The following is a 27,145-nucleotide window of genomic DNA, read 5'->3' as shown; positions in this document are numbered from 1 at the left end:
TAAAACAAAACAGACATACATATCTCAGAGATATCACACACACACACAAATATAAATAAAACAAAACAGACATACATATCTCAAAGATACACACACACACACACACATATATAAATAAAACAAAACAGACATACATATCTCAGAGATATCACACACACACATACACATAAATAAAACAAAACAGACATACATATCTCAGAGATATCACACACACACACACACATAAATAAAACAAAACAGACATACATATCTCAGAGATATCACGCACACACATATATAAATAAAACAAAACAAACATACATATCTCAGAGATATCACACACACACACATATAAATAAAACAAAACAGACATACATATCTCAAAGATACACAAACACACACACATATATAAATAAAACAAAACAGACATACATATCTCAAAGATATCACACACACACACACACACACACATAAATAAAACAAAACAGACATACATATCTCAGAGATATCACACACACACACATATAAATAAAACAAAACAGACATACATATCTCAAAGATATCACACACACACACATAAATAAAACAAAAAGACATACATATCTCAAAGATACACACACACACACATATAAATAAAACAAAAAGACATACATATCTCAAAGATACACACACACACACATATATAAATAAAACAAAACAGACATACATATCTCAAAGATATCACACACACACACACACACACACACACACATAAATAAAACAAAACAGACATACATATCTCAGAGATATCACACACACACACACACACATAAATAAAACAAACAGACATACATATCTCAGAGATATCACACACTCACACATATAAATAAAACAAAAAGACATACATATCTCAGAGATATCACACACACATATAAATAAAACAAAACAGACATACATATCTCAGAGATATCACACACACACACACACACACACAGACACACAAAGAGAGAATTGCCTCTTCTAAGTTACTACCACATTATTTTCCCTCTTCCAAAATTCTTTTTAGAAGCTTGGCATGGTGGTGCACACCTTTTATCCTAGCACTCAGGAGACAGAGGCAGGTAGATCTTTATGAATTCAAGGCCAGCCTGTTCTACACAGTGAATTCCAAGACAGCTAGTGCTATGTAAAGAGACCCTGTCTGTCTTATTGTCTTTTCTATCGCTGTGATAAAAAATTATGACCAAGACAACTTATTAAAGAGTTGAATTGATTGGCTTATGTTTTGAGAAGGTTAGAGTCAATGATGGTGGAACAAAGACATAGTGGTAGAAATAGCCAAGAGCTCACATGTCAAACGACAAGTAGAGGCAAAGAGACATACTAGCAATGGCAAAAGTCTTTTGAAACCTCAGTCCGTCTCCAGTGACACACCTGCTCAAACAAGACCACACTCCCTAGTCCTTCCCAAACAGTTCCACAAACTGGGCACTAAGTCTTCAAACACAAACCTATGGAGGACATTCTCAGTCAAATAACCACACTGTCTTAAATAAAATAAAATTAGTTTAAAAACTAAAAATTAAATATTTTAATGAAAATTTTTACAAATTGAAAGTATTTTTAATTAAAAAATTCTACGGAAGTTTTGAGTAATTATGAACACTCTGATATTTACTCACAATCCAGAATTCCAAGAAAGATAATTTGCTCTGTATAGGTAGTTTTATTAGAACCTGGTTGAAGAAGGGAAGGTCAAGAGCTAATAAGGTTTATGGGTTCTAGATCATCAAGCAAGGGCTCCACAGTTAAATAAAAAGGCAAGACTGTGAAGTTCTCTCATCAAACTAGATTCTAAAATAGAAGCTGGTTTGAATGGTACAAGCAGACAACCAAAACCTACTCTTTCAAGGCAATTACTTGAGGCAATAAGTAACTGCAGGGGCACCTACATCAATTTTTTGTTTGTTTGGTTTTTGGTTTTGGAGACAACGTTTCTCTGTGTAGTCCTGGTTGTCCTGGAACTCTCTCTGTAGGTCAGGCTGGCCTCGAACTCACAAGTTGTACCTGCCTCTGCCTCCTCAGTGCTGGGATCAAAAGTGTGCGCCACCACCACCCACCCTACATTAAAATCTTAAATCCCCCCAAAGTATATTACTCTTCCCTGCTCCCAAACAATTTCCTTGATTCCTACTGAGGAAACTGAAGACAGTGGTGCACACCCTATCCCAGCATACAGGAAGCAGAGACAGGAATATTAGAAGTTCAGGGTCGGGCCGGGTGTTGGTGGTGCATGCCTTTAATCCCAGCACTTGGGAGGCAGAGGCAGGCGGATCGAGGCCAGCCTGGTCTCCAAAGCGAGTGCCAGGATAGACTCCTAAGCTACACAGAGAAACCCTGACTCAAAAAAGAAAAAAAAAAAAAGGAAGAAGAAGTTCAGGGTCATCCTTGGCAACAGAGCAAGTCTTAGGGCAGCCTGGGCTAGGTGAGAACCTATGGAGTAGGAAAAGAATGAGAAGGGTGGGGGCAGTGACTATGGGGAAAGTCATGCATGGTAGTTGTTAAGAGGGACTCAGCCCTTGGGAGATTGCCCAGGAGGATCACCATTTTAGGCTAGCCTGAGATATATAGTATGTTCAAGGATGCCTAGGGTAAAAACTGTATAAACAGAGATCTTTGGCTCAGAGGTTAAAAGCACTGACTGCTCTTCCAGAGGTCCTTCCTGAGTTCAATTCCCAGCAACCACAGGCTGGCTCACAACCATCTATAATGAGATCTGGTCCCTCTTCTGGTATGCAGGCAGAACACTGTATACATAATAATAAAAAACAAACAAACAAAAACCCAGAGATCTTCAGCACATAGAAAGGAAAAGAAGTTGTTAGAGAAAATAGTGTTTCCCCCTCTTAATATAATGCCCTGCTTTCCCTTTGTTTCCTCTTTCTTCTAAACAGTGCTGAGACTCAAACCCAGGGCTTCACCAATTCCAGATAGAGCACAACCATGAAACTACAGCCCCAGCTTCTCTTTTCATTCTTTTACATTTATTTTATCTATTATGATGTTATTGTAGGGTGGGGAAAGAAAGGCAGAGGACACACATGTGCCACAGTGCATTGTGTGCTTGACTGGAGGACAGAGGACAACTTAGAAGTCAGTTCTCTCCTCCCATCACGTGGGCCCCAGGAATCAAACTCAGGTCATCATACTCGACAGCAGGCAACTTTACCTACTGGGCCATCCCACTATTCTTTAGTATTCTTGCTCTACTTACTGGCTTCTTTCTCAATGGTCTCTCCTCAGTATACTAACTCATTATTTTCCCTCTATCTTTAGCATTTTCTTCACAGACCATGACTAAACTGAACAAGAATTCTGAGGGGAATCATGGATTCCTAAAACATTTCAGTGAAGGTAAACATCCCACAGCCACATATTATGCACACAAAAAATTAAGATATAGAAAAGGGGAATAATTGTCATTCACAGAAGGGACTTAAAACTTATTTGGAATTTAAACCAAGAGCTCACTGAGACAACAGGATTAATTTTCAAAAAAACAGAGCTCACTTGTAGGAGAAAAACAGCCAATTACCATTGTAAGAGGGCTGGAGAGATGGTTCAGCAACTAAGAGAACCAGTTGCTTTTCCAGAGAACCCAGGTTCAAACAGCCCTCACATGATGGCTCACATTCGTCTCTAACTCCAGTCCCAGGGGATCCAATGCCCTCTACTTGCCTCTGTAAGGCAATATATTTGTGAAAATATCCAAGCTTACCATAGTGGTACATGCCCATAGTAAGACCAACACTCCAGAGGCAGGGACAGGAGAACCTCTGTGAGTTCAAGGCCAGTTGGACTATAAAGTGAGTTTCAGGCCAGTTAGGGCTACACTGTTCCAAATAAATAAATATACAAACAAACAAATGAATGAATAAATAAATAAGTGAATGAGTAAATAATAAAGAAAAAAGGGAAGAAATATATAAAGATATATCCATCATTACAGTTTCCCAATTGGTACCAAAGACCACCAGAAGTTTCAAAGCATAAGACATCAGTAACAAGCCCAAATCAGAAAATAACAACTCTAGATAAAACTATTAAAGTGATTGTGAAACTTTTTTGTGTATGTTAGTATGTGTATATTGTGTGCACCCAAGTGTAGAATTGCACATGCCTATGTGTGTGCATGCAGAAGGCAAAGCAGAACATCGGGTGTCTTCATCTTCATCTGAAGTTCTTCACCTCATCACCTTGATCAGTGAGAGCTCAGGACCCGCCTGTCTGCCTCAGCAATGGTGGTGTTAGATGCAAGTGAAGCCATGCTTAGCTTTTTATGTAGGTGCTGGAGATTTGAACTAAAATCCTCATGTTGCAGAGCAAGTGCTCTTACCCACTTAACCATCTCCCCATGAAGCTTTTTATTTGTTTGTTTGTTTGTTTGTTTTAAATATTGCCCTGGCTGGCCTGGAACTCACTATATAGACCAACTCAAAGATTCACTTCCATTTGTCTTCCAAATACTAGGATTAATGGCATGTACTCCCATGTTTGGCCTTCCTGTGGAGCCTCTTAACACCCGGGAAAGCCTCTACAAAGGAACTGAGGTATTAGAGCAACTGCTGTCATCACTCGCCAGAAGCACCTTATTAACTGATTGTTGACCAAACCTCTACTACTTACATGGAACAGTGGAAAGTGCCAACAGGGTTCTCACGACGGATGTCTTCATATTCCTCATATATGCCCCGCTTTTGCCTGGTATTAACATAGTCTACCAACTCTTGGATAGTCATGGCATGAGGACCTGGAACATGTACTGAGTCCCAGTGTAAGGCAGGAGGTAGGGAAAACAGGATGATCTCATCGAAGGGATCTGGGTGGCCGTTCACTTGGGGCAGGAACTGGAAATTCCAAGTGGCAAGGTCAATTTTGACGTACCCACCCAGATTTTCTGGAAGGCACTCCCTAGGCAGGTGCTGGGTAATTTCAGATGTCTTTAATATCTGAATCTGTAAAGACACAAAGATCTACACTGAATACTGGGGCTATAGGTCAGAAAGCATACAAACAAGATAAAAAAACAAATGTGCTCATATTAGGCTTGAAAAATCAGATGAGTGTATATTTGAAAAGAAACAGTGAATTTTATCTGCTTTGGATCAAAAATCCTATGAACTTCTCTGATGGTTAAGTCTGAATCACCAGAATTGTCTCTCAACTTCACTCCTAGAATTAGAGTCCATACTATTTCTCTTCTGAAATGAAGGGATGGTGAACAGAGGCTTCATACTGTCAACAAGGCTTTCAGCAACATCTCTTGCTGGGACTCTTCTTTTTGGAAGCTAAGAATGCATAGGTAATGACTGCTTCTGTCAATTCCATACTAATTCTACCTGTTCTAAGTCTCTTAGTTTATATTTTACTCATGGCTTGATATGAGTGTCCTCAAAGACAGATTTTTATGAAAGACAAAGCCACAAATGGTAATCTAGGAAAAACACTAGAAAAGTGTTTTGGTTCTGCTATATATTTAAATATAGCTATGCTGCCTTGTTAGTTCTCCTTAAAAATCTCTGTAGCACAGGAATGCTATTCCTAGAAGACTGTGATGCCTCTTCTTTCTTTTTTTTCTTTCTTTTTTTTTTTTTGTTTGTTTGTTTGGTTGGTTGTTTGGTTGTTTTTTGTTGTTGTTGTTGTTATTTTTTCCAGACAAGGTTTCTCTGTAGCTTTGGAGCCTCTCCTGGAACTCATTCTGTAGACCAGGCTGGCCTCGAACTCACAGAGATCTGCCTCCCGAGTGCTGGGATTAAAGGTGTGGATCACCACTGCCCAGCTTTGGAGCCTCTTCTTGGTTATTTTTTAGATTGGGGAGGGGTGTGCCTGTATGTATGTGTGTCACTGTATAACATGTGTGTGTGTCAGTGTATAACACATGCAGGTGACGGAAGGCCAGAAGAGGGCACTGGACCCCAGGAATGGATCCCGGGAATTGCAGTTATAGTGAGGAGCCAACCAACTTGGGTGCCGGAAACCCAGCTCGGGTACATGCTCTTAACCACCAAGGCACCACTCCAGCTGTCCCCTTTCCTCCTCTACCTCTTAATTAACTAGCTCATCAGAGCTGGAGAGATGCTAAGTAGTTAAGACACAGGTCAATTCCCAGCATCCACATGCCTTAACTCCAGTCCCAAGGCATCCAATGCCCTCTTCTGGCTTCTGATGACACCAGGCACAAGACATACATGTAGGCAAGACACCCATACAGGTAAAATTGAAAAAAAAAAAAAAGAACTGATCTTAGCCAGGCAGTAGTGACTTACACCTTTAATCACAGCACTTAGGAGGCAGAGGCAGGCAGATCTCTGTGAGTTTGAGGCCAGACTGGTCTACAGAGCGAGTTACAGGACAGCTGATGCTACATAGAGAAACCCTGTCTAGGGGAAAAAATAATAATAGTAATAATTTTGGACATTTAAAAAATGGAAGCAGGGCTGGAGAGATGGCTCAGCAGTTAAAAGCACTGCCTGCTCTTCCAAAGGTCCTGAGTTCAGTTCCCAGCAATCACGTAGTAATGAGATCTGGTGCCCTCTTCTGGCCTGCAGGCATACATGCAGGCAGAACACTGTGTACATAATAAATAAATCTTTTTAAAAACAAATTAAAATTAAAAATGGAAGCAATAAGAAACTGTTTTAAGAAAACACAATACCCAGAGATGTGCATGGTGGTAGACTCCTACAATCCCAGTACTTGAAAGGCTGAGACAGAAAGACCGCCAGCCTCAGGTACAGAATGAAACCCCGTCTCAAATAATAATAATTAATTTAAAAAAAGGATAAACCAGGAAGAGACCTCCCCACCACACAGGAACTTAACAGTACTTTCTAGTAAATAAACCTACCTGACCTACCTGTTTCTCTCCCCTCTCCTTCTTCCCTCCTTCCCTCCCTCCCTCCCTCTCTCCCTCCCTCCCTCTCTCTACTAGAAAGAGACTCCAGGGCCCTTTTATAAGCTAGGCAAATATTCTACCACTAAGCTACATGCTCAGCCCCTGATAAATCCCAATACCAGCTCAGACAGCAGAATTATATTAAATGCTGGGTTTTGATCTTGATTTTGGTTTGGGGCATTGGGGACTATACCAGTCCCTTGGACATGCTCTGAATGCACTCTGACACTGAGTTACACCCCCAGGCTTTAAAATACTATTAAATATTAATAGTGCCTGCCAGGCGTTGGTGGTGCACGCCTTTAATCCCAGCACTCGGGAGGCAGAGGCGGCGGATCTCTGTGAGTTTGAGGTCAGCCTGGTCTCCAGAGCGACTGCCAGGATAGGCTCCAAAGCTACACAGAGAAACCCTGTTTCAAAAAAACAAAAATCAAAAACAAAAAACAAAAATCAAAAACAAAAAACAAAAACAAAAAAACAAAAATAGTGCTTAAATTAACTTTGGAAATCATAGAATCCTCAAAATACTTCTGGGGGGCTAGGCAGTGGTGGTGCACATCTTTAATTCCAGCACTCAGAAGGCAGAGGCAGATGGATCTCTGTGAGTTCTAGGCCAACCTGGTCTACAGAGTGACAGCAGAGAAACCCTGTCTCTAAAAACCAAAAAGAAAACAGAAAAGAAAAGAAAAAAAAAAAAAAAAAACTTCTGGCGGGGCAGGAGAGATGGCTCAGTGGTTGGGGATACTAGCTATTCTTCCAGAGGACCCAGGTTCAATTACCAGCATGCACACGGCAGCTTACAGCTAGCTGTCTGTAGCTTCAGTTCTGGGGATCTGATACCTTCATATCAATGCACATAAAATAAATTATTAAAATAAATAGAATAAAACACTTCTGGAATACATTGGTTCAATATTGTTTTACTCAATAATTGGAGTTTTCTTACCCACAACAAGTTTGTAGAGAGTGAAGGGGGTATTCTGTCCCAAGCTAATGACTAAATGGAAAACATAAGTAAATATAAAAAGAGAAGAAAACATTCTGGGAGATAAGCCAGGGTTCTTTGAAGACAGAAGACTAACTGGCAAGAGTTCACCAGCAGAGACTAGAATGTATTTATCGAGCTCCAATAAGAAAGGGCTGGCTTGCTGGGCATTGGTGGCATATGCCTTTAATCCCAGCATTCAGGAGACAGAGACAGGCGGATCTCTGTGAGTTCGAGACCAGCCTGGTCTATAAGAGTTAGTTCCAGGACAGCCTCCAAAGCCTCAGAGAAAACCTGTCTCAAAAAACAAAAAAAAAAAAAGAAAGAAAAAAAAAAAAAAAAAAAAAAAAAAAAGAAAGGGCTGGCTAGCCTTACCCTCTCCCGGACTTTGTCCTTCAAGAGCAGGCTGATGATAGAATAGGGCACTCGGAACCATATGGGCGCCCCTACAATCAGCACCTTCTTCAACCGAGCCGGAAATGCTCCCTGTGGAGAAAATGTATGGGGAATTAAACCCAACAATACTTGTAGGGCCCAAAGTATGGCTTTTCACTCTTCCTTATTCATAGTCAATAGAGGAGCCTGATAGCTTAATTCAGACAAATAGGTAAGTTGAAAGTGATTAAAAGACATAAAAAAAATTAGAAGCTGATCTACCTTTAAAATGATGCTACATTCATGTTAACTGTACACTTTATGGATCAAAAAATTATTCTTTTATTTTTGCATTATTGGTGAGTGGGTGCACAGATGCCAGTGTCCATATGGAGATTAGTTTCCAGCTTGCACCTTTGTATGGATTCTGGATATTGAACACAAGTCTCCAGGCTTCCACAACAAGTCAAGTCCCTTTACCCATGAAGCCAACTCCAAGCCCTGACTTTTCTGTTTATACTACACATACCACACAGTAGCACATATATATGCATCCTATAAAACTTATTTGGCTTATTAAAACTTAGGTTTTTAATAAACTGAAGATAAACATTTTGCTTATAATCTTCATTCAGTTCAGTATCTGTGTGTGTGTGTGTGTGTGTGTGTGTGTGTGTGTGTGTGTGTATAGTATTTCTAATCTTTTCTCCACTTGTTTATTTATTAAACCAATATATACAATCTAAGTTGCAGGTATAACTCAGCGACAGTGTGTGCTTGGCATGCACATGACCTAGGTTTGATAACCAACACCACAAAATAAATAAATATGATCTAATGTATACAAGTACAAATGAGGTCTCAGAAAAGGAAATAGTCTAAACCACTCTTAAAGGGAAAAATAAGATATCCTATGTATACAAGACATAAAAATGGCACATCGTTGTTAAGCCACAATGTTTGGTTTCATTCTACTTTTTAACACTGCAGCCTCTCTTGGGGGCAGGGTGTCCATGTCATAAGAAATTAGGGGGCTGGAGGGATGGCTCAGTCAGTAAAGTGCATACCATACAAGTATGGAGGACCTGAATTCAATCTCCAGTACGCACATAAACACCCAAGCATGTGAGCCAGGCAGTGGTGGTGATGCCTGCCTTTAATCCCAGCACTCGGGAGGCAGGGGCAGGTAGATCTCTGTGAATTCAAAACTAGTCTGGTATTCAAAGCTAGTTCCAGGACAGCCAGGACTGTTACACAGAGAAACCCTGTCTCAAAAAAATCAAAAGAAAAAACAACAACAACAACAACACAAAAAAACCAAGGTGTATAATACCAGCACAAGTGAGGCAGAGATGGGTCCTGAGGCTCATTGCCAGCAGCCTAGCCTAATAATCAGTGAGCCCCATGTCCCAGGAAAAGAAGTGATATAGGTATATATAGGTATATATAGGTATATATATATATATATATATATAAAGCAAGGTATATAGGTCCTAAGAATGGCACCTAGTGCTGGCGGTGGTAGCGCAATCCTTTAATCCCAGCACTCGGGAGGCAGAGAAAGGCGGATCTCTGTGAGTTCGAGGCCAACCTGGTCTCCAGAGTGAGTGCCAGGATAGACTCCAAAGCTAAACAGGAAAACCCTGTCTCGAAAAACAAAAAACAAAAAACAAAAAAACAAAACAAAAAAATTAAAAAGCAAACAAAAAGAAAAATGGCACTTAGGGTAGATCCCTGGCCTTCAAATATACACACATGAATGCATACACCCAAAATAAATAAATAGTCCCCAGTAACTGGCTAAAAAAAAGGCAACTGTAGCTTTAAAAATCTCCTACCCTAATTTTTCTTCCATTTTGAAGAAACCTAACTTAATTTCACTTGTGATTCTCTGTCTTTCCAGTTAGTCTTTGTTTGTTTGTTTGAGACAGGGTTTCTCCGTGTTGCCCCAGCTGTCCTGGAGCCTTCGCTGAAGATCACCGGCCGGCTTTAAACTCACAGAGAGCCACCTGCCTCTGCCTTGAGCTTCAGTTAGTCTTGGGTCTACCACATTTGAGGACTTTACAAACACTTCCTATACAGACTATGCAACATCCACAACAAAGTAGTTCTCCAAAGGCATCTTCATGCAGAATTTAAAACTTTTTATCCTTTCCTTCAAAGACAAGAATTTATTTCAGGACCTATATACCCAAAGCCCCTTTAACTGCCTAATCAATTTGGAGAAATACATTGATTTCAATAAAATGATGGATAGCAGAAACCATTATACTGCATCATATCAGGGCAAAAAGATAAGAGAACCAGGCATAGTCCACTTAAATAACTGTATTGTAGCAGCAATTGGGAGGTGTGGAGCCTGGTCTACACAGCAAGTGCCAGGCAAGCCTATACTAGGGAGGAACCCTGTCTCATGATAAGACCAAATAGAGGAAAGAAGCTACCTTGGTAGATCTGTTCATTGAAGGTGTCTTCAGGATGCATCTTCCATTACACAGTCTTTTTTTATATTTTCTAACAAATTTTATGTTATGTTTGATCTCCTGGAACTGGAGCTACAGACAGTTGTGAGCTGCCGTGTGGGTGCTGGGAAATGAACCCAGGTGCTCTGGAAGAACAGCCAGTGCTCTTAATACCTGAGCCATCTCTTCAGCTCCCTGTTATATATTCTTTAAAATGTACATGTACCCTTAGGCAATTCAATTTCTGAAACACTATCTTAGAAACACAATGCCTTCCTTCCCTGCCCCTCCCCACCACCCTAGAAAGTGTCTCACTACATTGTCCTGACTGGCTTGGAACTTTTGATATAGCCCAGGCTGGCCTTGAACTCACAGAGATCCACCTGCCTCTGCTTTTCTCCCACGCTAGGACAACCTGGTCCAAATACATTTTTGTTTTGTTATTTTACCTTAGTAGAGGGCTGGGTCTTGTCTATAGCCAGCCTGGGCTGGGCTGGGCTAGTACTCATATGTAGCCCAATCTGACCCTAAACTTTTGGCAGTCTTTCTGCCTTAGTTCCCCAACTATTAGTATTACAACCCCATGGCAATACCCTCACAAATGCCAAGTGCATATTCTCAACTGAGCTACACTCCCAGCTTCTGAACATTTATGTTATTTCATTTGCATATTTTTATTTTTGTTTTCTGAGACAAAAGATCTGGTTATGTAGTTCAGAGTGGTCTTGATCCTCCTACCATGAGTGCTGAGATTACAAGCATGTGCTACCATAGCTGGTGTATACAATCTATATTATGTCATTCAATCTTCCCTAGTGATATTAAACCGTTATACATTGTAATGAAGTGTGTGTGTGTGTGTGTGTGTGTGTGTGTGTGTGTGTGTGTGTGTGTGTGTGTGTGTGGTGGGGCTGTTGTTTGAGACATAGTCTCTCTCATGCAGCCCATTCTAGTAGTGTGAATGAGAATGCCCATATAGGCGCATATGTTTGAATACTTGGTTCCATGTTGGTGGAACTGTTTGGAAAGGATTAGGAAGTGTAGCCTTATTAGAGGTGGATTGCAGGGGGCAAGCTTTGAAATTTCAAAAGACTGTACAGCTCCCAGTGTGCTCTTTCTCTGGCTACTGGATCAAGATGTAAGGTCTGAGCTGTTACTACCTTATACTTTTATTCCACCCTCATGGACTCTGACCCTTGAAACCAGAAGTCCAATTAAGCGTTTTCTTTATACATGGTGTTTTGTCACAGCAACAGAAAAACAAAAAACAAAAACAACCTATGTGGGCACAGAACTTGCTATGTAGCCAAGGATGACCTTGAGTTGGGGGAGGGGGCGGTTTGTTTGTTTGGTTTGGTTTGGTTTGGTTTGTTTGGAGAGTGTCCTGGAACTCTCTTTGAAGACCAGGCTGGCCTGGAACTCACAGAGATCCACCTGCCTCTGCCTCTCGAGTGCTGGGATTAAAGGCGTGCGCCACCAACGCTCCTGCTTCCACTACCCAATAAGTACTTGGAATCAAATGGAAAGCCTTCCGGGTGCTGCCAGCTGAGCTACATCCTCAGCCCTATCTCAGTATCTTTTAAAATACAAGAAGTAAAAATACCTTTATAGCTGGGTAAGATAGCTAAAGTGCCCTACAAGCACAAGGATTTGAATTCATCTTCTAGAACTAATGCAAAATTGCTAATCATGGTGTCTTGCATTTGTAATCCTAGGGGGTGAAGCCAAAACAGCAGGGGCCCTAGGGCATGTTAGACAGCCAGTCTAGCCTAGTAGGTGAACTGCAGGCCAATGACAGACTTTGTCTCAAAAATATGGATGGCATGCCTGAAGATGACACCTAAGGTTATCTGCTCTCCTCCATATACATAAGCACACAAGTGCACCTGTACACACACACAAACACATATATACATTTACAAACCAAGTCACTATAGGGATAAGAAACTATGAAGCTATGTGTAAAGAACTTATACTCACCTATCTATGTGCATAATTTTACATGAATATTAATAGACCAAATGAACTTACGTTCACTAAAGGAAAATGCAAAACACGATTCATTCTGAATTCAGCCAGTATGTGTCTAGAAAGTCAAGAGCCAGATGGCATTTTTCACAGTTGCCATAGTTAGGCGTTTATTAATTATTGTTCCACAAAACTCTGGAAAAGAGACACTTTTATAACTAAGAATTTGCCTGTGACCTTTCATGTTCATTATTTCCTTTTTAGTGTTCTGTTTGGGTTTTTTTTTCTTGTTGCTGTTATTTTGGTTTGAGTGTGTGTGTGTGTGTGTGTGTGTGTATGTGTGTGTGTGTAAAGATCTCATTCTTTATGTAGCGCAGGTTGATCGAAATCTTACTTTGTAGCCAAGGCTGAAGTGTAGAATTCACTATGAAGCTCAGGCTAGCTCAAATCCATGGTATTACATTACTCTTGCCTTGGCTTCCCAAGTGTTTGGATTATTGGTTTGAGCCACTAGGCCATCTCAAATCTTTCAACTTCACTCTTTTTTTTTTTTCTGAGACAGGATTTAAGACCACTTTTTGTTCTAAGGAAACAGATATTAATTATAATATGCGGGTGATCTTCAAAATTGAACAAAATGTCTGAAGTTTACATTTTTCCTAAATATACCCCAAAGAATAAAAAGAAAAAAGACTTACAATAATTTCCCCTTTACAACCTTACCTTCAATAAGTTTAGGACTTTCTTGCCAAGATCAAGTTCGAAGTTGGCATAATTAGAACCACACATGTCATAAATAAACACCAATCCATTCCTTTGAGTTTCAAAGCTGTAAACCAATTATTAAACAAACATTTAATTCAATACAAATGTTCCACTCAAAGTTAAGCAAGATTCTTACATGCTTTTAATTTGTACACTCAAAGGTTATTAGAATCATTATCATCATCATTTAAGGGGGGATGCCACAGCAACTGTGAGGATCAGAAGACAACTTTCAAGAGTTGGCCCTCCTTCTTTCCTTCTACCATGAGATGACCCAGGGATTAAGGTCAGGTCCTCGGGTTTGTATGGAAAGTGCTTTGAGATACCCAGTTAGCTTGCCAGTCCAGAAATGAATTATTTGATTGTACTATTATTTCTAGATAGCAAGTTTTTACACTTACTTGTTTTAGTTTTCTTCAAAGAGAGTTTCATGCAGTACAGGCCAGCTTTGAACTCACTATGTAACTCAGGCTTGCCCCAAACTCAAAGCAATCCTCCTGAGTCACTCTCCTCAGTGCTAGGACTATAGGTATGAGTCACCCCAAGGTGATGACTTTGTGTCCTCATCTTTGCATTCCACCCTGTAAGGCCCCAAACTGCCATACTTCTACAAAATTTATGAAGGAAGTACTGACTCAGAGTTAACATTTAAAAATCTCAGATCCTGCCAGGTAGTGTGACACAAAGCTATAATCCCAGCACTCGGGAGGCAGAGGCAGGTGTTCAAGGCCAGCCTGGTCTACAGAGCTAGTGCCAGGACAGGCTCCAAAGCTACACAGAGAAACTCTGTTTCAAAAAACAAAACAAACAAACAAAAAAGGTATCCACAGTCTTCAAAATATCCCTAATTGGTTGAAAGGCTGAGAAATTTCAAATTGCTACTTAGGGAGTACAAGACTACTGATGTTACTGGTCCTCACTCAGCCTCAGCAGCTTCTCCTTTACAGAGTAGCAGCTTGTATAGGGTTTTCATGTTATCCACCACTAAGCAATCAAGAGCAGCAGCTAAAAGCTTTAAAAGTAACAAGACAGTAAATAGTTAACTATTCAGAGAGCCCCACCTCAGACAATCTCTTGGCTACTCTCAATTTGAAAATCCATAATCTAGGCCAGTTAAAGCTACATGAAATCCTGTCTCAAAACAAACAAAGCACCACACAGTGGTGGCACAAGCTTTTGATTCCAGCACTTGGGAGGCAGGAGCAGGTAGATCACTGAGTTCAAGGCCAGTCTGGTCTACAGAGGGAGTTCCAGGACAGCCAGAGCTACATAGAGAAAACCTGTCTCAAAAACAAAACAAAACAAAACAAAAAACAACAAAACAAAAGAGACAAAAAAGGAAAGCGGGGCTTGGGAGGCGGAGACAGGCAGATCTCTGTGATTTTGAGGCCAGCCTGATCTACTGAGCAAGTTCCAGGACAGGCTCCAAAACAGTGCAGAGAAACCCTGTCTCGAAAAACCAAACCAAACCAAAACAAAACCCAAAACAAAAAACCAAGACAAGCAGTGGTGGTGCATCTTTTGTTTGTTTGGTTGGTTTTTGTTTGTTTGTTTGTTTGTTTTTCGAGACAAGGTTTCTCTGTGGCTTTGGAGGCTGTCCTTGGAACTAGCTCTTGTAGACCAGGTTGGTCTCAAACTCACAGAGAGCAGTCAGTGCTCTTAACCTATCAGCCATCTCTCCAGCACCCCCAATAATTATTTTTAATTCCCACATATATGTGTGTGTGTGTGTGTGTGTGTGTGTGTGTGTGTGTGTGCTTTGCCTCCATGTATATATGTAAACCACATGTCTGGTAAACACTGAGGTCAGAGATGGTGTCAGATTCCCCTGGAATTGGAGCTACCAATGGTTGTTGGGAATACAAACCCAGTCCTCTGAATGATTAGTCAACACTCATAACTGCTGAGCCATCTCCCAGCAGCCCAATTCCCTGCCCCCTTTGTGAGGCAGAGAATCACATATAGCTCTGGACAGCCTAGAACTCACTATGTGGACCAAGCTGGCCTCAAACTCACAAAGACCCACAAGCCTCTGCCTCCAAAATGCTGAGATTAAAGGCATGCACCAACTCACCCGGCAATTTATTTATTTATGTAGCACTGGGAACACAGGGTAGTAGGCAAATTGGCAAGCACTCCACCACCAAACCATATAACACCAGCTCCGAGATCAATTAATTTGGTTTGGTTTAGTTTTTATCAAGACAGATTTTCTCTATGTAGCCTTGGCTGGCCTAGAACTTAATATGCAGACCTGGCAAACCTTATATTTATAGTGATCCTCCTGTCTCTGATTCCTGGGTACTAAGATTGCAAGTACCACTAGGCCTGGATTGGTGTTTGTTTGTTTATTTTGTTGGTTGGTTGGTTGGTTTGGTTTGGGTTTTTATTTTCCTTTGTTTTTTTTTTTTGTTTTTTGTTTTTCAAGACAGGGTTTCTCTGTATAGCCTGGCTATCCTTGAACTAGCTCTGTAGACCAGGCTGGCCTTGAAATCACAGAGGTCCACCTGGGCCTGGCTTGTTTTATCATTGTTTTTCCATACTAGACAAAGAACCCAGTGTCTTCCACAAGTTAGGCAAGTAGCTACGGCTTAACATCCCCAGGTTATCCCAGAGGTTTTGTTTTGTTTGTTTTATGTGTATGGGTGTTTTCCTATATGTGTATCTGTGCATAACAGGCATGCCTGGTGCCTACAAAAGCTCGAAGAGGCCACCGGCTGTACTAAGACTGGAGTTATAGATGGTTATTAGCCTCCATGTGGGTGCTGGGAATTGAACCTGGGTGCTCTAGAAGAACATCCAGTGTTAACTTCTGAGCCATTTCTCCAACCCCCAGAGGGTTTTAATATGACCAAAACCAACAAACAAATGACCTGGGCCTGGTAATGCAGGCCTATACTCTCTGCCATTTGAGACGCTAAAGCAGGAGGGTAGTAAATTCATATCTGGACTGGGCTTTAAAATGATTTCAAGCCTGGCCTTCGCAACTAAGTCAGACTGTATCTCAAAGTTAAAGCTTAATGAAAAAATAAAATAAAATAAAATAAAAAGAGGGATTAGGATACAGCCTAATGATAAAGTTCATGCTTTAGCATATGCATGCCTTACATTAACACACACACACATAAAAGGAATCATCAGAGTTCCTTTCCTCCTCACTCCCTTCAAATAAATCATTCTCAGTGTATTAACAACTGTTATGAATTGTCTTTCTCAGCTTCTGTTAACCCTAAAGTAGGCCAGGTGATGCAAACAAAGAACAGCCAGCATCCTGAGGAGACTAGAAATAAACACTCTTATAAACAGGAGGTGTTTTCTACTCGTAGACTGTCCAGGCTTTATCCCAGGGACATGGTGAAAGCACTTCTGAATTTAATCAACTGAAAACTGTCACTTTCCCAGTAGTATAAATACCTACAAGAGATTCTCAGTGCTCACCTGTCTACAGCTCTGTCTAGCAAGTAAAACAAGGCCTGAAGTACCACGTGTTGGACGGACTTGTGAGGATGATGTAACCTGGCAGTGAAAAGGGCAATGGAGGCTCCAGTTGGGTCTCGAACATTCTAAAGCAATAAACAAAAAATATTTAGAAATCAAATTTTAAAATCACAGCAGTCTTTTAGACATATTTTCCTGGGTAAAGATGTGACCAATGAAGAGAACAGCTACTAACAGAACTTCCTTGATTTGCATCCACTCTTCCATAAAGGGAGAAACAGTACCAATACCCGTGCCTGATTCTCTCAGCATTCCCGTGAACCATATTCCTGTGGCTTTTTAAAAATAAAATCACATTTTTCTTCAAATGAAGAGCAATCTAAGGATAATTCTGCCCTAGCCTTACATCTCTATAAATGGAGGGTTTCCATTAAGTCAGGATATGTTCTGACACGTTATTAGCCCTTCCAAGATGCTGACCAACAAACTTCAATAGATCAGTGGAGAAAAATTTTAAGTCCTGCTCCATAACTCAATAATTCAACTACTGCTAATAACTAGTGATTTTTAATCCATAACAATTCAATTATTATTATAATAGTTTAATAGCAAAATGTAATGATAAGGAACCAAGGCACAAAAATCCAAATAGGACAACAGCTACAATAGGAAGTAACAAAGCGCAAGACAGCTTCTAAAGACTCACCAAGATGGTGAATTTTCCACTGAGGATCTCAGAACGGAGAGGTTCTTCATGAGGCTTCAGCTTCACGATGCCTTCCTTCCTTCTTGTTTCCTAAAAAGGAAACAACAAATACATGAATTAATATGAAAATACAATATATCCAAGGGCAACTTTGCGTAGCCATTAAATCTCAGAGCTAAGGGACATTAGAAATCAACTAAACAAATTGTGAATTCCTTTGTAACATGCCCTAGCATTCCAGGGCAACTAACTGTTATCAAAATTCCTGTCCAAAGCTACCATGTCAGGACCATCAGTTCTGATGCTTCCAATAGTCAGCTCTAGTTTGGTCTTTTAGAAATCCCTACTTCTGGGCTGGAGAGATGGCTCAGAGGTTAAGAGCACTGATTGCTCTTCCAGAGGTCCTAATTTCAATTCCCAGCAACCACATGGTGGCTCACAACCATCCGTTATGAGATCTGGTGCCCTCTTCTGGTGTGCAGATATACTGGAAACAGAATGTTGCATACATATAAATAAAAATAAAATCTTTTAAAAAAAATCTCTACTTCTAATGTAGATTTCATTTCTGTACCCCACACTCAGATTCCAGCTGCTTACCAGACATGTCTATGTAGATATCCCAAAGGCACAAAACTAAACTTAATGTCCTTCTTTCTACATGAACCCACCCCACTTCAATGTCTCCTAAATTAATGAATGCCAGCATTGATCTTGACTCACTAGTCCCAACCCAGAATACCCAACTCCTTTCCCTCACACACCAGTCTAAGCAGCTCCTACAGTTTGAATTCTAGAACTTGTCCACTTTTTCCTTCTCCCCTGACATTACTGCTTAATAATACTGCCATTCTCTCTCCTTGTAAGTATAACAGTCTTCAAACTGATCTTTCCTGCTCCAGGACCATAGTTAAGATACACTCTCCAAAAACTACTGTGTTAAAATCTTTCTGGAATGCAAATATGTAAAAATCTATCACATTGCTTATATCATTAATGGATTTCTGAGGCCTTAATGATCTGTTTTTATTTATCTGTGCTCTCAAACTCTTGCCATGCCTTGACTCCTACTAAACATTCTGGCTTAGCTAAATTTTACATTCCAGCACTGGGCATTTGAACTTACTGTTTCTTGTAGTTTTGGTTATAAACCTTTAACAGCTGAGCTACCTCTCCAGCCCACTTATGGCTTTCTTTACCACACTTCAGTGCTTGATTCCTACACATCTTTTAGCTGTTTGGGTGTGGGAAGTGGGTTGTTTTGTTTTGTTTTAAACAAGGTGCCACTATATAGCCCTGGCTGGCCTAGACCTTACTACATAAAACAGTCTTGGCCTGGAACTCAGAGAAATCAACTGCCTCTGCCTCCTGAATGCTAGGATTAAAGGAGTGAGCCACTATGTCCAGCTAGAAGTTATTTCTTTAGGAATGCTTTCTTTGCTTAATTAAATGTTTTTCTCTAGTACTACTATCTTATCAGAACATAAGATAGTAATTTTAGCAATCATGGCACTATTAATATTGTAGCTATGTAGCCAGGTTTGGTGGTGCATGCCTTTAGTTCCAGTACTCAGGAGGCAGAAGAAGGCAGATCTCTGTGAGTTTGAGGCCAGCTTAGTCTACACAACAAATTCTAAGACAACTAGGGCTGTCACACAGAGAAATTCTGTATCTAAAATAAGATAAAAGGGGGGGGAGGAAGAAAGAAAAGAAGGAATATCTCTTTAAAGGAATTTTCTAACCACAGAATAACATAACATATACAATTTCTATCAAAGATGCTATTAATAAAGAAAGTAAACATAACACAAAAATCAGTCTTGAAGTCCCTTTTAAAAAAATATAGCTGCTGGTGGCACAGGCCTTTAAATCTCAGCATTCAGGAGGCAGAGGTAGGTAGCTCTCTATGAGACCAGTCTAGTCTACAGATCAAGTTCCAGGACAGCGAAGCCTATACAGAGAAACCCTGTCTTGGAAAAAAAAAAAAAAGCAAAATTTCATAAAGGTGCTGGAGAGCTGGCTCAGCAGGTGAAAGCACCCGTGCTCTTACAGATACATGACCATGACTCCAGCACCCCACATGTCAACTCACAACTTTCTGTAACTTAAGAACTTGGGAAGCACCAATGACCTCTTCTGACTTCCATGGGCACCAGGTAGGCACATGGTGCACATACATATTCACACATATTAAACAACAAAGTAACTTTTTAAAAATTGCAAAAGGAGCCAGGTGTTGGTGACGAACACCTTTAATCCCAGCACTTAGGAGGCAGAGGCAGGCGGAACTCTGTGAGTTTGAGGCCAGCCTGGTCTCCAGATCGAGTGCCAGGACAGCCTCCAAAGCTACACAGAGGAACCCTGTCCCGAAAAACCAAAAAAAAAAAAAAAAGAAAAAAAGAAAAAAAGAGAAAAGGTGAAAGGTTGATGTAGCTGTGTTTGCATAAAAACACTAAAGCTGGACAGTAGTGGGGAATGTCTTTAATCCCAGCACTCAGGAGGCAGAGGCAGGCTTCAAGGGCATGAGACCTAACCAATTATGTGACCATGGACTAGGGAAGTCTCTGAGTTTGAGGCCAGCCTGGTCGACAGATTGAGTTTCAGGACATTAAAAAAAATTTGTTTCAAAAAACAAAAAAACAAAAGAAAACAAAAAAGATACTTCTAAGGACAGGAACTAGCTAATATAGCGGGTTTTTTTCTTTTCTTTTTTTTTTTTCAAGAGCTAACACCCCTCCCTGCTTTTCTTGAATGGTTCTCTAAGCTCAGCATTTATCAGAATGGCAGCTTTTCTAAAATTTCAAAGGACCTTAAACACCTGTGAAGTGTATGAAATAGGTTAGCCAGGAGGCAGAGAAGAGAGCAAGGACTCAAACTCCAAGGAGTTGTCGAAGGATGACATCCAGGTATTTCGTTAGCCTCGATCATTGTAGCATGCATGCTAGTCTACAAATAAACTCTGGGTACATAAGTAGTGTTTCTAGGAACTGGCCAGCACAACCTGGACACTTTTAACAGGTATGGGAGGGAAGTAGAAAAAAAAAAATCAATGTGTGTGAAGTACAGCAGAAAGCACAGCAATACTTAGCTCAACCATCACAGAACTGTCTATCCCTGACCCACGTACTCTGTAGGCATGAAACAGCTCTATGGCACGGAGCACATCGAACTTTCTGGCCATGAGGAACTTGACAGCCACATTCCAAGACAGTGGAGAAACATTGTACTGAACTGTCCACTTGTTGATCTCCTCAAGAAACTGCTTGGTAGCCTGTTTAACAAACAAAGTGAGAATAATTAGTAAAAGAGAGGACATATTTTGGAAACATGAAAGAAACAAGCAGGCAAAAATTATTATTTGTTCCCCAAACAAGACTCAGGTACATATCAAGTTTTAGGCCAGTCTGGGTGACATGAGACCCTGTCTCAAAAAAAGGAGGAGAGGGGCAGCTAGAAAGATGGCTCGAAGGCAAAGGTACCTGCCACTAGTTCATCAGCAGGTCCCATGCAGCAGAAAGAAGAGAACACGTCCCTGCCAATTGTTCTCTGACCTCCACAGGCACGAATGCATACACACGCACGCACGCACACACACACACACACACACACACACACACACACACACAAATAGATAAGAATTTTAAATTTTAATTAAAAATATTTTAAAGGGGTTAGAAGTTGTGTAATTTTATTCTTTATATTTTAGGCCAGAAAGTAGAGTCAATTCAGAAAGAAGAAACAGGTCTGGGACACATGAAGAATTAACAAGAAATAACCCTCCTAGTAGTTGGGATTTGAGCACTCAGCCAGTTCCCCAGGCTTTAGCCAAACAGCTACTTCTATTTCTTCATTTTAGAATTATTTAAATTGAGATTTTTGTTCACGTATATTTTGAATGTCTAAAAATTTACTGCATTGTGATTCTGTTCTATCCATTTAAAAACTTTTCTTGGCTATTAGTTCAGAAAATGATTAAATTTCTGAATTTTAACTATACCCACATTGTCAATCAATCAACTCAGAGTTATGATATATCTACTCAGCAAGGAATAATAACACATGCCTTTAACACAAAGCACTCAGGAGGCAGAGGCAAGAGGATCTCTGTGAGTTCAAGGCCAGCCTGATCTACACAGTGAGTTCCAGGACAACCACTGCTGCTTAGTGAGACTTTTTCTCAAAAATACAAAACAACAAAAAAGGTGTATCTACTCATACTAAACCATACTTCTTTCTTAAGCTACCACCAATGCCAAGGAAAAATACTAACATGAAGTTGCTTCAAGGGCATGAGACCTAACCAATTATGTGACCATGGACTAGGGAAATCTCTCTTCACTAATTTTTCAATTGAAAAATAAGGGGGCGGCCGGGCGTTTGTGGCCCACACCTTTAATCCCAGGACTCGGGAAGCAGGGGCAGGCAGATCTCTGTGAGTTTGAGGCCAGCCTGGTCTCCAGAGCGAATGCCAGGACAGGCTACACAGAGAAACCCTGTCTTGAAAAACCAAAAAAAAAAAAAAAAAAAAAAAAAAAAAAAAGAAAAAGAAAAAGAAAAAAAAGAAAAATAAGGGGGCATGGTGGCACATGCCTCTAATCCCAGCATAGAGACAGGCAGATTTCTGGGAGTTTAAATGAGGCTAGCCTGTTCAAAATATCAGTAGAATAGCCATGACTATATAATTGAGATCTTTCCTCAAAAGGGGTGGGGGGTGGGGGGATGTTCCAGAAAGAAAAATAAAGGTAATGCATGCCTGTAATTTCAGCACTCAAGAAGCAAAGAAAGGCAGAAAAGTTGGCCTGAGGTTCTAGGCCACCCTGGTCTACACAGCCAGCCTAAGAGCTACATAGAGAAACCCCATCTCAAAGGCAGGGTAGGAAGAGGGGAAAGGAAGGAAAGAAAAGGAGACTTGGGCATAGTGGCACATATCCATAATCCCAGCACTTGAGGAGGGGAGACAGGAGGATCAGGAGTCTGAAGCCATCCTCTGTTCATAGAAGTCAAGCCTGGGCCATATGAGACGCTATCAAACAAAAAGAAAGTAAGGGGGAAAGGCTAAGGGCAATGGCCTATTTCACAGACTTGGCAACAACCCTCCCTGCAAATCCAATTGCTACATACTGTTTAAACAACTATCAAACTAGAATCCCAGGAGGGTCAGCATACCTTACAACATAGCACCTGATTATTGCCAATTTTCGAGGAAAGCACAAAGGACTTTTACAAACCAGGGAAAAGTCCAAGGCTTTTCTAAAACTAGCTCAGCTAAGTTTTAGAAAAGCCTTGTAACTGAGGCAATGTAACTTACACCACTACGAAAAGAGAAGCAGAAAAATTAACCAAGCACAGGGCATGAAAAGAGTCAAGAAACAGAAAACATCAAGAAATGCTTTCAGAAGATCACACCGTCCCACAACCAGCTCAAGCCAGACCACAGAATTGAGTCTCAGAGAAGACAACAGAACAAATTTAGAATGCTCCCCAAGAAAACCATTTGTGTTCCATCTCTAGAGTGAGTGGCCAGCATCAGAATGAGGAAAGAAAGAAGAAAAGCAGACACAGACTCCCAAACAAAGCCCCAGTCAGTCAGGAAGGCCAAAGTGGGGCATGTTTTTTGATGAACCTATCACCTTTTACACTTTTCTTGAAAGGGTTGCACTGTGTAGCTATGGCAGGCCTGGAACTCACAGACATCCTCCTATGTCGGCATCCCAAATGCTGGATTAAAGGCGTGTGCAATCATGCCCAGTTTAACAATTTTTGTTTTGTCCTGGAACTCGCTCTGCACCTGCCTGCCTCTACCTCCTGAGTGCTGAGGTTAAAGGTGTGCACAACGAGCGCCCTGCAGCAAATCACCTTTAAAATCTACTCTTGTAATAGATTTTTGATGCTGTTTGTAAATAAAATACTGGAGTAAGAGAATACACCTTTCTTATTGCTTAGCTGTGAGAACATATATCAAACATTGTATTGGCAGAAAGGGGAAATCTGAATGATCAGAAGGGGATATGATCAACACATACCCAACTGGTAAAATGATCCTATGCTATAGGGGCTTGTTAGGTGAGACCTACTGTGGAGATGAAAACAAACTATCTACTCACCCTGGATAAGTAACCAACTACAGATGAAAGTGACAATTACACAAAGTTCAATTTGGAAAACCATTGAGTTTATTGGGATTAGTCAGAGGAACAGGGACAATTAATTTAAAGGCAACTGCATCACCCACAACCTTAGTGATAAGACTGGAAAACTACATTCCTAGAGCTCTCTGCACAACTTGTAGGCAGCACATGTCAGAAAGCCCCCTCTAGACAGCTCTGTCTCCTCTCTTACCTCTAACATTTGTTCCTACTTCTATAAAGGGGAAACCGGGTGGGGAGTGAGGGTACGGTTGTGGGTGTCCTGTGTAGTTTCAGGAACTTCTTGAGACTTGTGAGTTGTTTACTTCCTGAGTCTCATGAATCTATTCTCCTTCCTGGAAGAAGTGTTTCAATTTAGTACTTGGATCTTCCTGAGCTTTAGGGAACTCCCCTCTAAACCAGTGTGGTTCTCAACCATCCTAATGCTGTGATGCTTATGTTATGGTAAACCCCAACCAAAAAATTATTTCATTGCTATTTCATAACTGCAATTTTGCTACTGTTAGCTGGGCGGTAGTGGCGCATGCCTTTAGTCCCAGCACTTGGGAGGCAGAGGCAGGCGGATCTCTGTGAGTTGGAGGCCAGCCTGGTCTACAAGAGCTAGTTCCAGGACAGCCAGAGCTGTTACACAGAGAAACACTGTCCCTATAAACAAACAAGAAAACTGCTACTATTATGAATTTTAATGTAAATATCTGATATGCAGGATATCTGATATATAACCCTAAAGGAGTTACAACCCACAAATTGAGAACTGCCACTCTAGAATGAAATGTTTGAACTCCCAGGCAACTGCTACAAAACAAAGCCGATGTAATGTCTCACATCTGTAATATTAGTGCTCAAGAGGCAGAGGCAGAAGAATCTCCACAGGTTCCAAGTCAGCCTCGTCTACACAGTAAGTAACAGGCCAGCCAGAGTGGCAGTTTCACACAGGTTTCATATACATAAGTACATCTTACCTTTTTTCCCTTCTTTTTTGAAACATAATCTTACTATGACACCATGGCTGGCTTGGAACTCTTTGTTGTTTTTTATTTGTTTGTTTGTTTTTTAAGGAGGATGCTGACTTTATTTATTATGTATAGTGTTCTGCCAGCATGTATGTCTGCACACCAGAAGAGGGCACCAGATCTCATTATAGATGGCTGTGAGCCACCATGTGGTTGCTGGGAACTGAACTCAGGACCCCTGGAAGAGCAGCCACTCTGAGCCATCTCTCCAGTTCTTGGAACTCTTTGTATACCAGGCTGGCTTTGAATCCATATATATCCACCTGCCTCTGCCCCACTCCCTCTCACTCCCCACCCTCCCTGCCAGTGCTGGGATTAAAGGCATAGCATAGGTCACCACATCCAGGAGGTAGTTTTTTGTGTGTGTCTGTCTGTTTTTTGTTTGTTTGTTTTGTTTTTCGAGACAGGATTTCTCTGTGGCTTTGGAGGCTGTCCTAGAACTAGCTCTTGTAGACCAAGGTTTGTTTGTTTTTTAACTCACTGCATAGACAATGTTTCATGTTTTTAATTTGTATTGTTTCCATGTGCACTGACAAATGATATGTTTATGGGGAGCAGCAATATGTCTTTATACCTACATATATACACATACACAGTGTAGAATAATTACATCAAATTACCTATCTATTAATTGAAATAATTATTTTTTCTGATGTAAACATTTGAAATGTGTTCTTAGCAATTTTAAAGTATATAACACCTTACTATTATTTATAATTACCACCCTATGCAGGAGGTATAACTGAAACTTCACACATTTTGACTATCATCTCTCCATTCTCGTCACCCAATTGTACTCTTTGTTTCTATGACTGAATATTTTAAATTCCAGAAATACATGTTGTAGTGTTGCCCTTCTCTAATCACTTCTCAGCCTTTTGGCTAAGACCAAGTGTTCTTTTCTACACTCTGTCTTCTTTTTTAATACACTCAGTCCCTCCAAAGTTTGTTTTTTATTTATTTATTTATTTTTTTGTTTTCAAGACAGGGTTTTTCTATGAAACATCCTCCAAAGTTCTTAATGTCTGCAGCTCCCTCCCAATAGTTGCCTTGAGCTGACCTCTGTCCCCCTGCTGGTCAGGATGTTGTTCTTGGCTTTAAGCACGGGAACAATTCCTCCTGGTTTGGCTTGTACAAGGCCCTGCATGAAGAGAGCAATGTACTGTAAACAGTGATGTGATATTTACAGATATAAACACACACACCACCTGCTCTATTCAGCCTCAGCCCCCAGCATCTCCATCCCTCTGGTGAAACAGACAAACCTCTGAAAGAAGTCAAGAAGGATGGTCTTATCTTTCAGGACAGACATGCATCTTCTTACATGTGGATTATGCATAATCAATAGCACATATATGCTCATTGGTGGCCTGCTGATTACCAGGAAAGCAAGTCCCAGCAACTCTGACAAGCAACATACTCTTTAAGAGGGATAACTGAAATTCTTTAGATTACTACTCAGTGCATTTCCTGGTGAAAAAGAACGAGCCAAAAGATGAGTCACAGCTTAGAAACTATTTCAACTCAAGGTCAGTGTGGGAAAATATCGAGGGCTCTAAGCTGTAAGGAAGCACAGTTCAAACAGCACTCGTACTCTGTTGGGAAAAGATCTGAACTAATGTACGGAAAAAATGAGCAGTACCCTAGAATCCTCTTCAGCTGACTCTTCCAGTAAAGTAAGATTTGTTCTAGCGCAATCAAAAGGTTGAAAATATAATTACATTCCCAAAATCATGTTTATTTGGGTTTTGGGACTTATTTTGAGATGGGTTTTGTTAGTTTGAGGGTCTCATTCTGTAGCCCTAACTGGCAGACAACACCTATATAGATTAGGCTGGTCTTGAATTTCTTGGGATGCTCTGCCTCTATCTCCCAAGGGCTGGTATTAAAGGCCACATCATGTTTAGATTAAAAAGCAACAACAAGAAGGTTCCTGACTGTGGCAACAAGGCCAAAGATATTTGAGAACCTGCCATAAAACAGCAAGGAAATGTGGAAATTCAGCAGATGACACTCTGGACATTTTCCACTGATGTCAAAATAACAGTATCAGAGAGAAGAAAACCACCAAGGGTGGATGTTAGGGTACACACCTCTAATGCCAGAACTCAGGAGACTAAGGCAGGAGGCTTACCATTAATTAGTTCAAGGTGAGTCAGAGATAGTGATTTCAAAACCAGCCCGAGCTGTGTGAGGCCCCATCTCAATAAATACAGCTGGAGAGGTAGTTTAGTTGGGAGAGGCAGGCGGATCTCTGTGAGTTCAAGGACAGCCTGGTCTCCAGAGCGAGTGCCAGGATAGGCTCCAAAGCTACACAGAGAAACCCTGTCTCGAAAAACCAAACACACACACACACACACACACACACACACAC

General features: G+C 40.7%; 1 protein-coding gene across 3 annotated transcripts in view; it reads right to left on the bottom strand.

Moving 5' to 3' along the window:
- Ptpn9 (protein tyrosine phosphatase non-receptor type 9) overlaps nucleotides 1–27,145 on the bottom strand; it is a 73,733-nt gene that overhangs the window by 20,304 nt on the left and 26,284 nt on the right. Inside the window, exons 1-7 of one of the 3 annotated variants that reach the window (XM_027415004.1) lie at nucleotides 25,832–25,933; nucleotides 20,740–20,883; nucleotides 17,613–17,702; nucleotides 16,907–17,031; nucleotides 13,427–13,532; nucleotides 8,274–8,384; nucleotides 4,645–4,973 (exon numbers count right to left, since the gene is read on the bottom strand). In XM_027415004.1, coding sequence (XP_027270805.1) covers nucleotides 4,645–4,973; nucleotides 8,274–8,384; nucleotides 13,427–13,532; nucleotides 16,907–17,031; nucleotides 17,613–17,702; nucleotides 20,740–20,883; nucleotides 25,832–25,918 — 992 coding nt within the window. In that variant the 5' untranslated portion in view covers nucleotides 25,919–25,933. Of the gene's footprint in view, nucleotides 1–4,644; nucleotides 4,974–8,273; nucleotides 8,385–13,426; nucleotides 13,533–16,906; nucleotides 17,032–17,612; nucleotides 17,703–20,739; nucleotides 20,884–25,831; nucleotides 25,934–27,145 lie in introns of those variants that run through there. The other 2 variants (XM_027415005.2, XM_035443722.1) reach the window with 2 other exon arrangements.

The sequence above is a fragment of the Cricetulus griseus genome, chromosome 4 (genome assembly GCF_003668045.3).
Source record: "Cricetulus griseus strain 17A/GY chromosome 4, alternate assembly CriGri-PICRH-1.0, whole genome shotgun sequence".
Classification (NCBI taxonomy): domain Eukaryota; kingdom Metazoa; phylum Chordata; class Mammalia; order Rodentia; family Cricetidae; genus Cricetulus; species Cricetulus griseus.
Note: the sequence above shows the minus strand (reverse complement) of the source record. Positions and strands in the feature narration are given on the sequence as shown.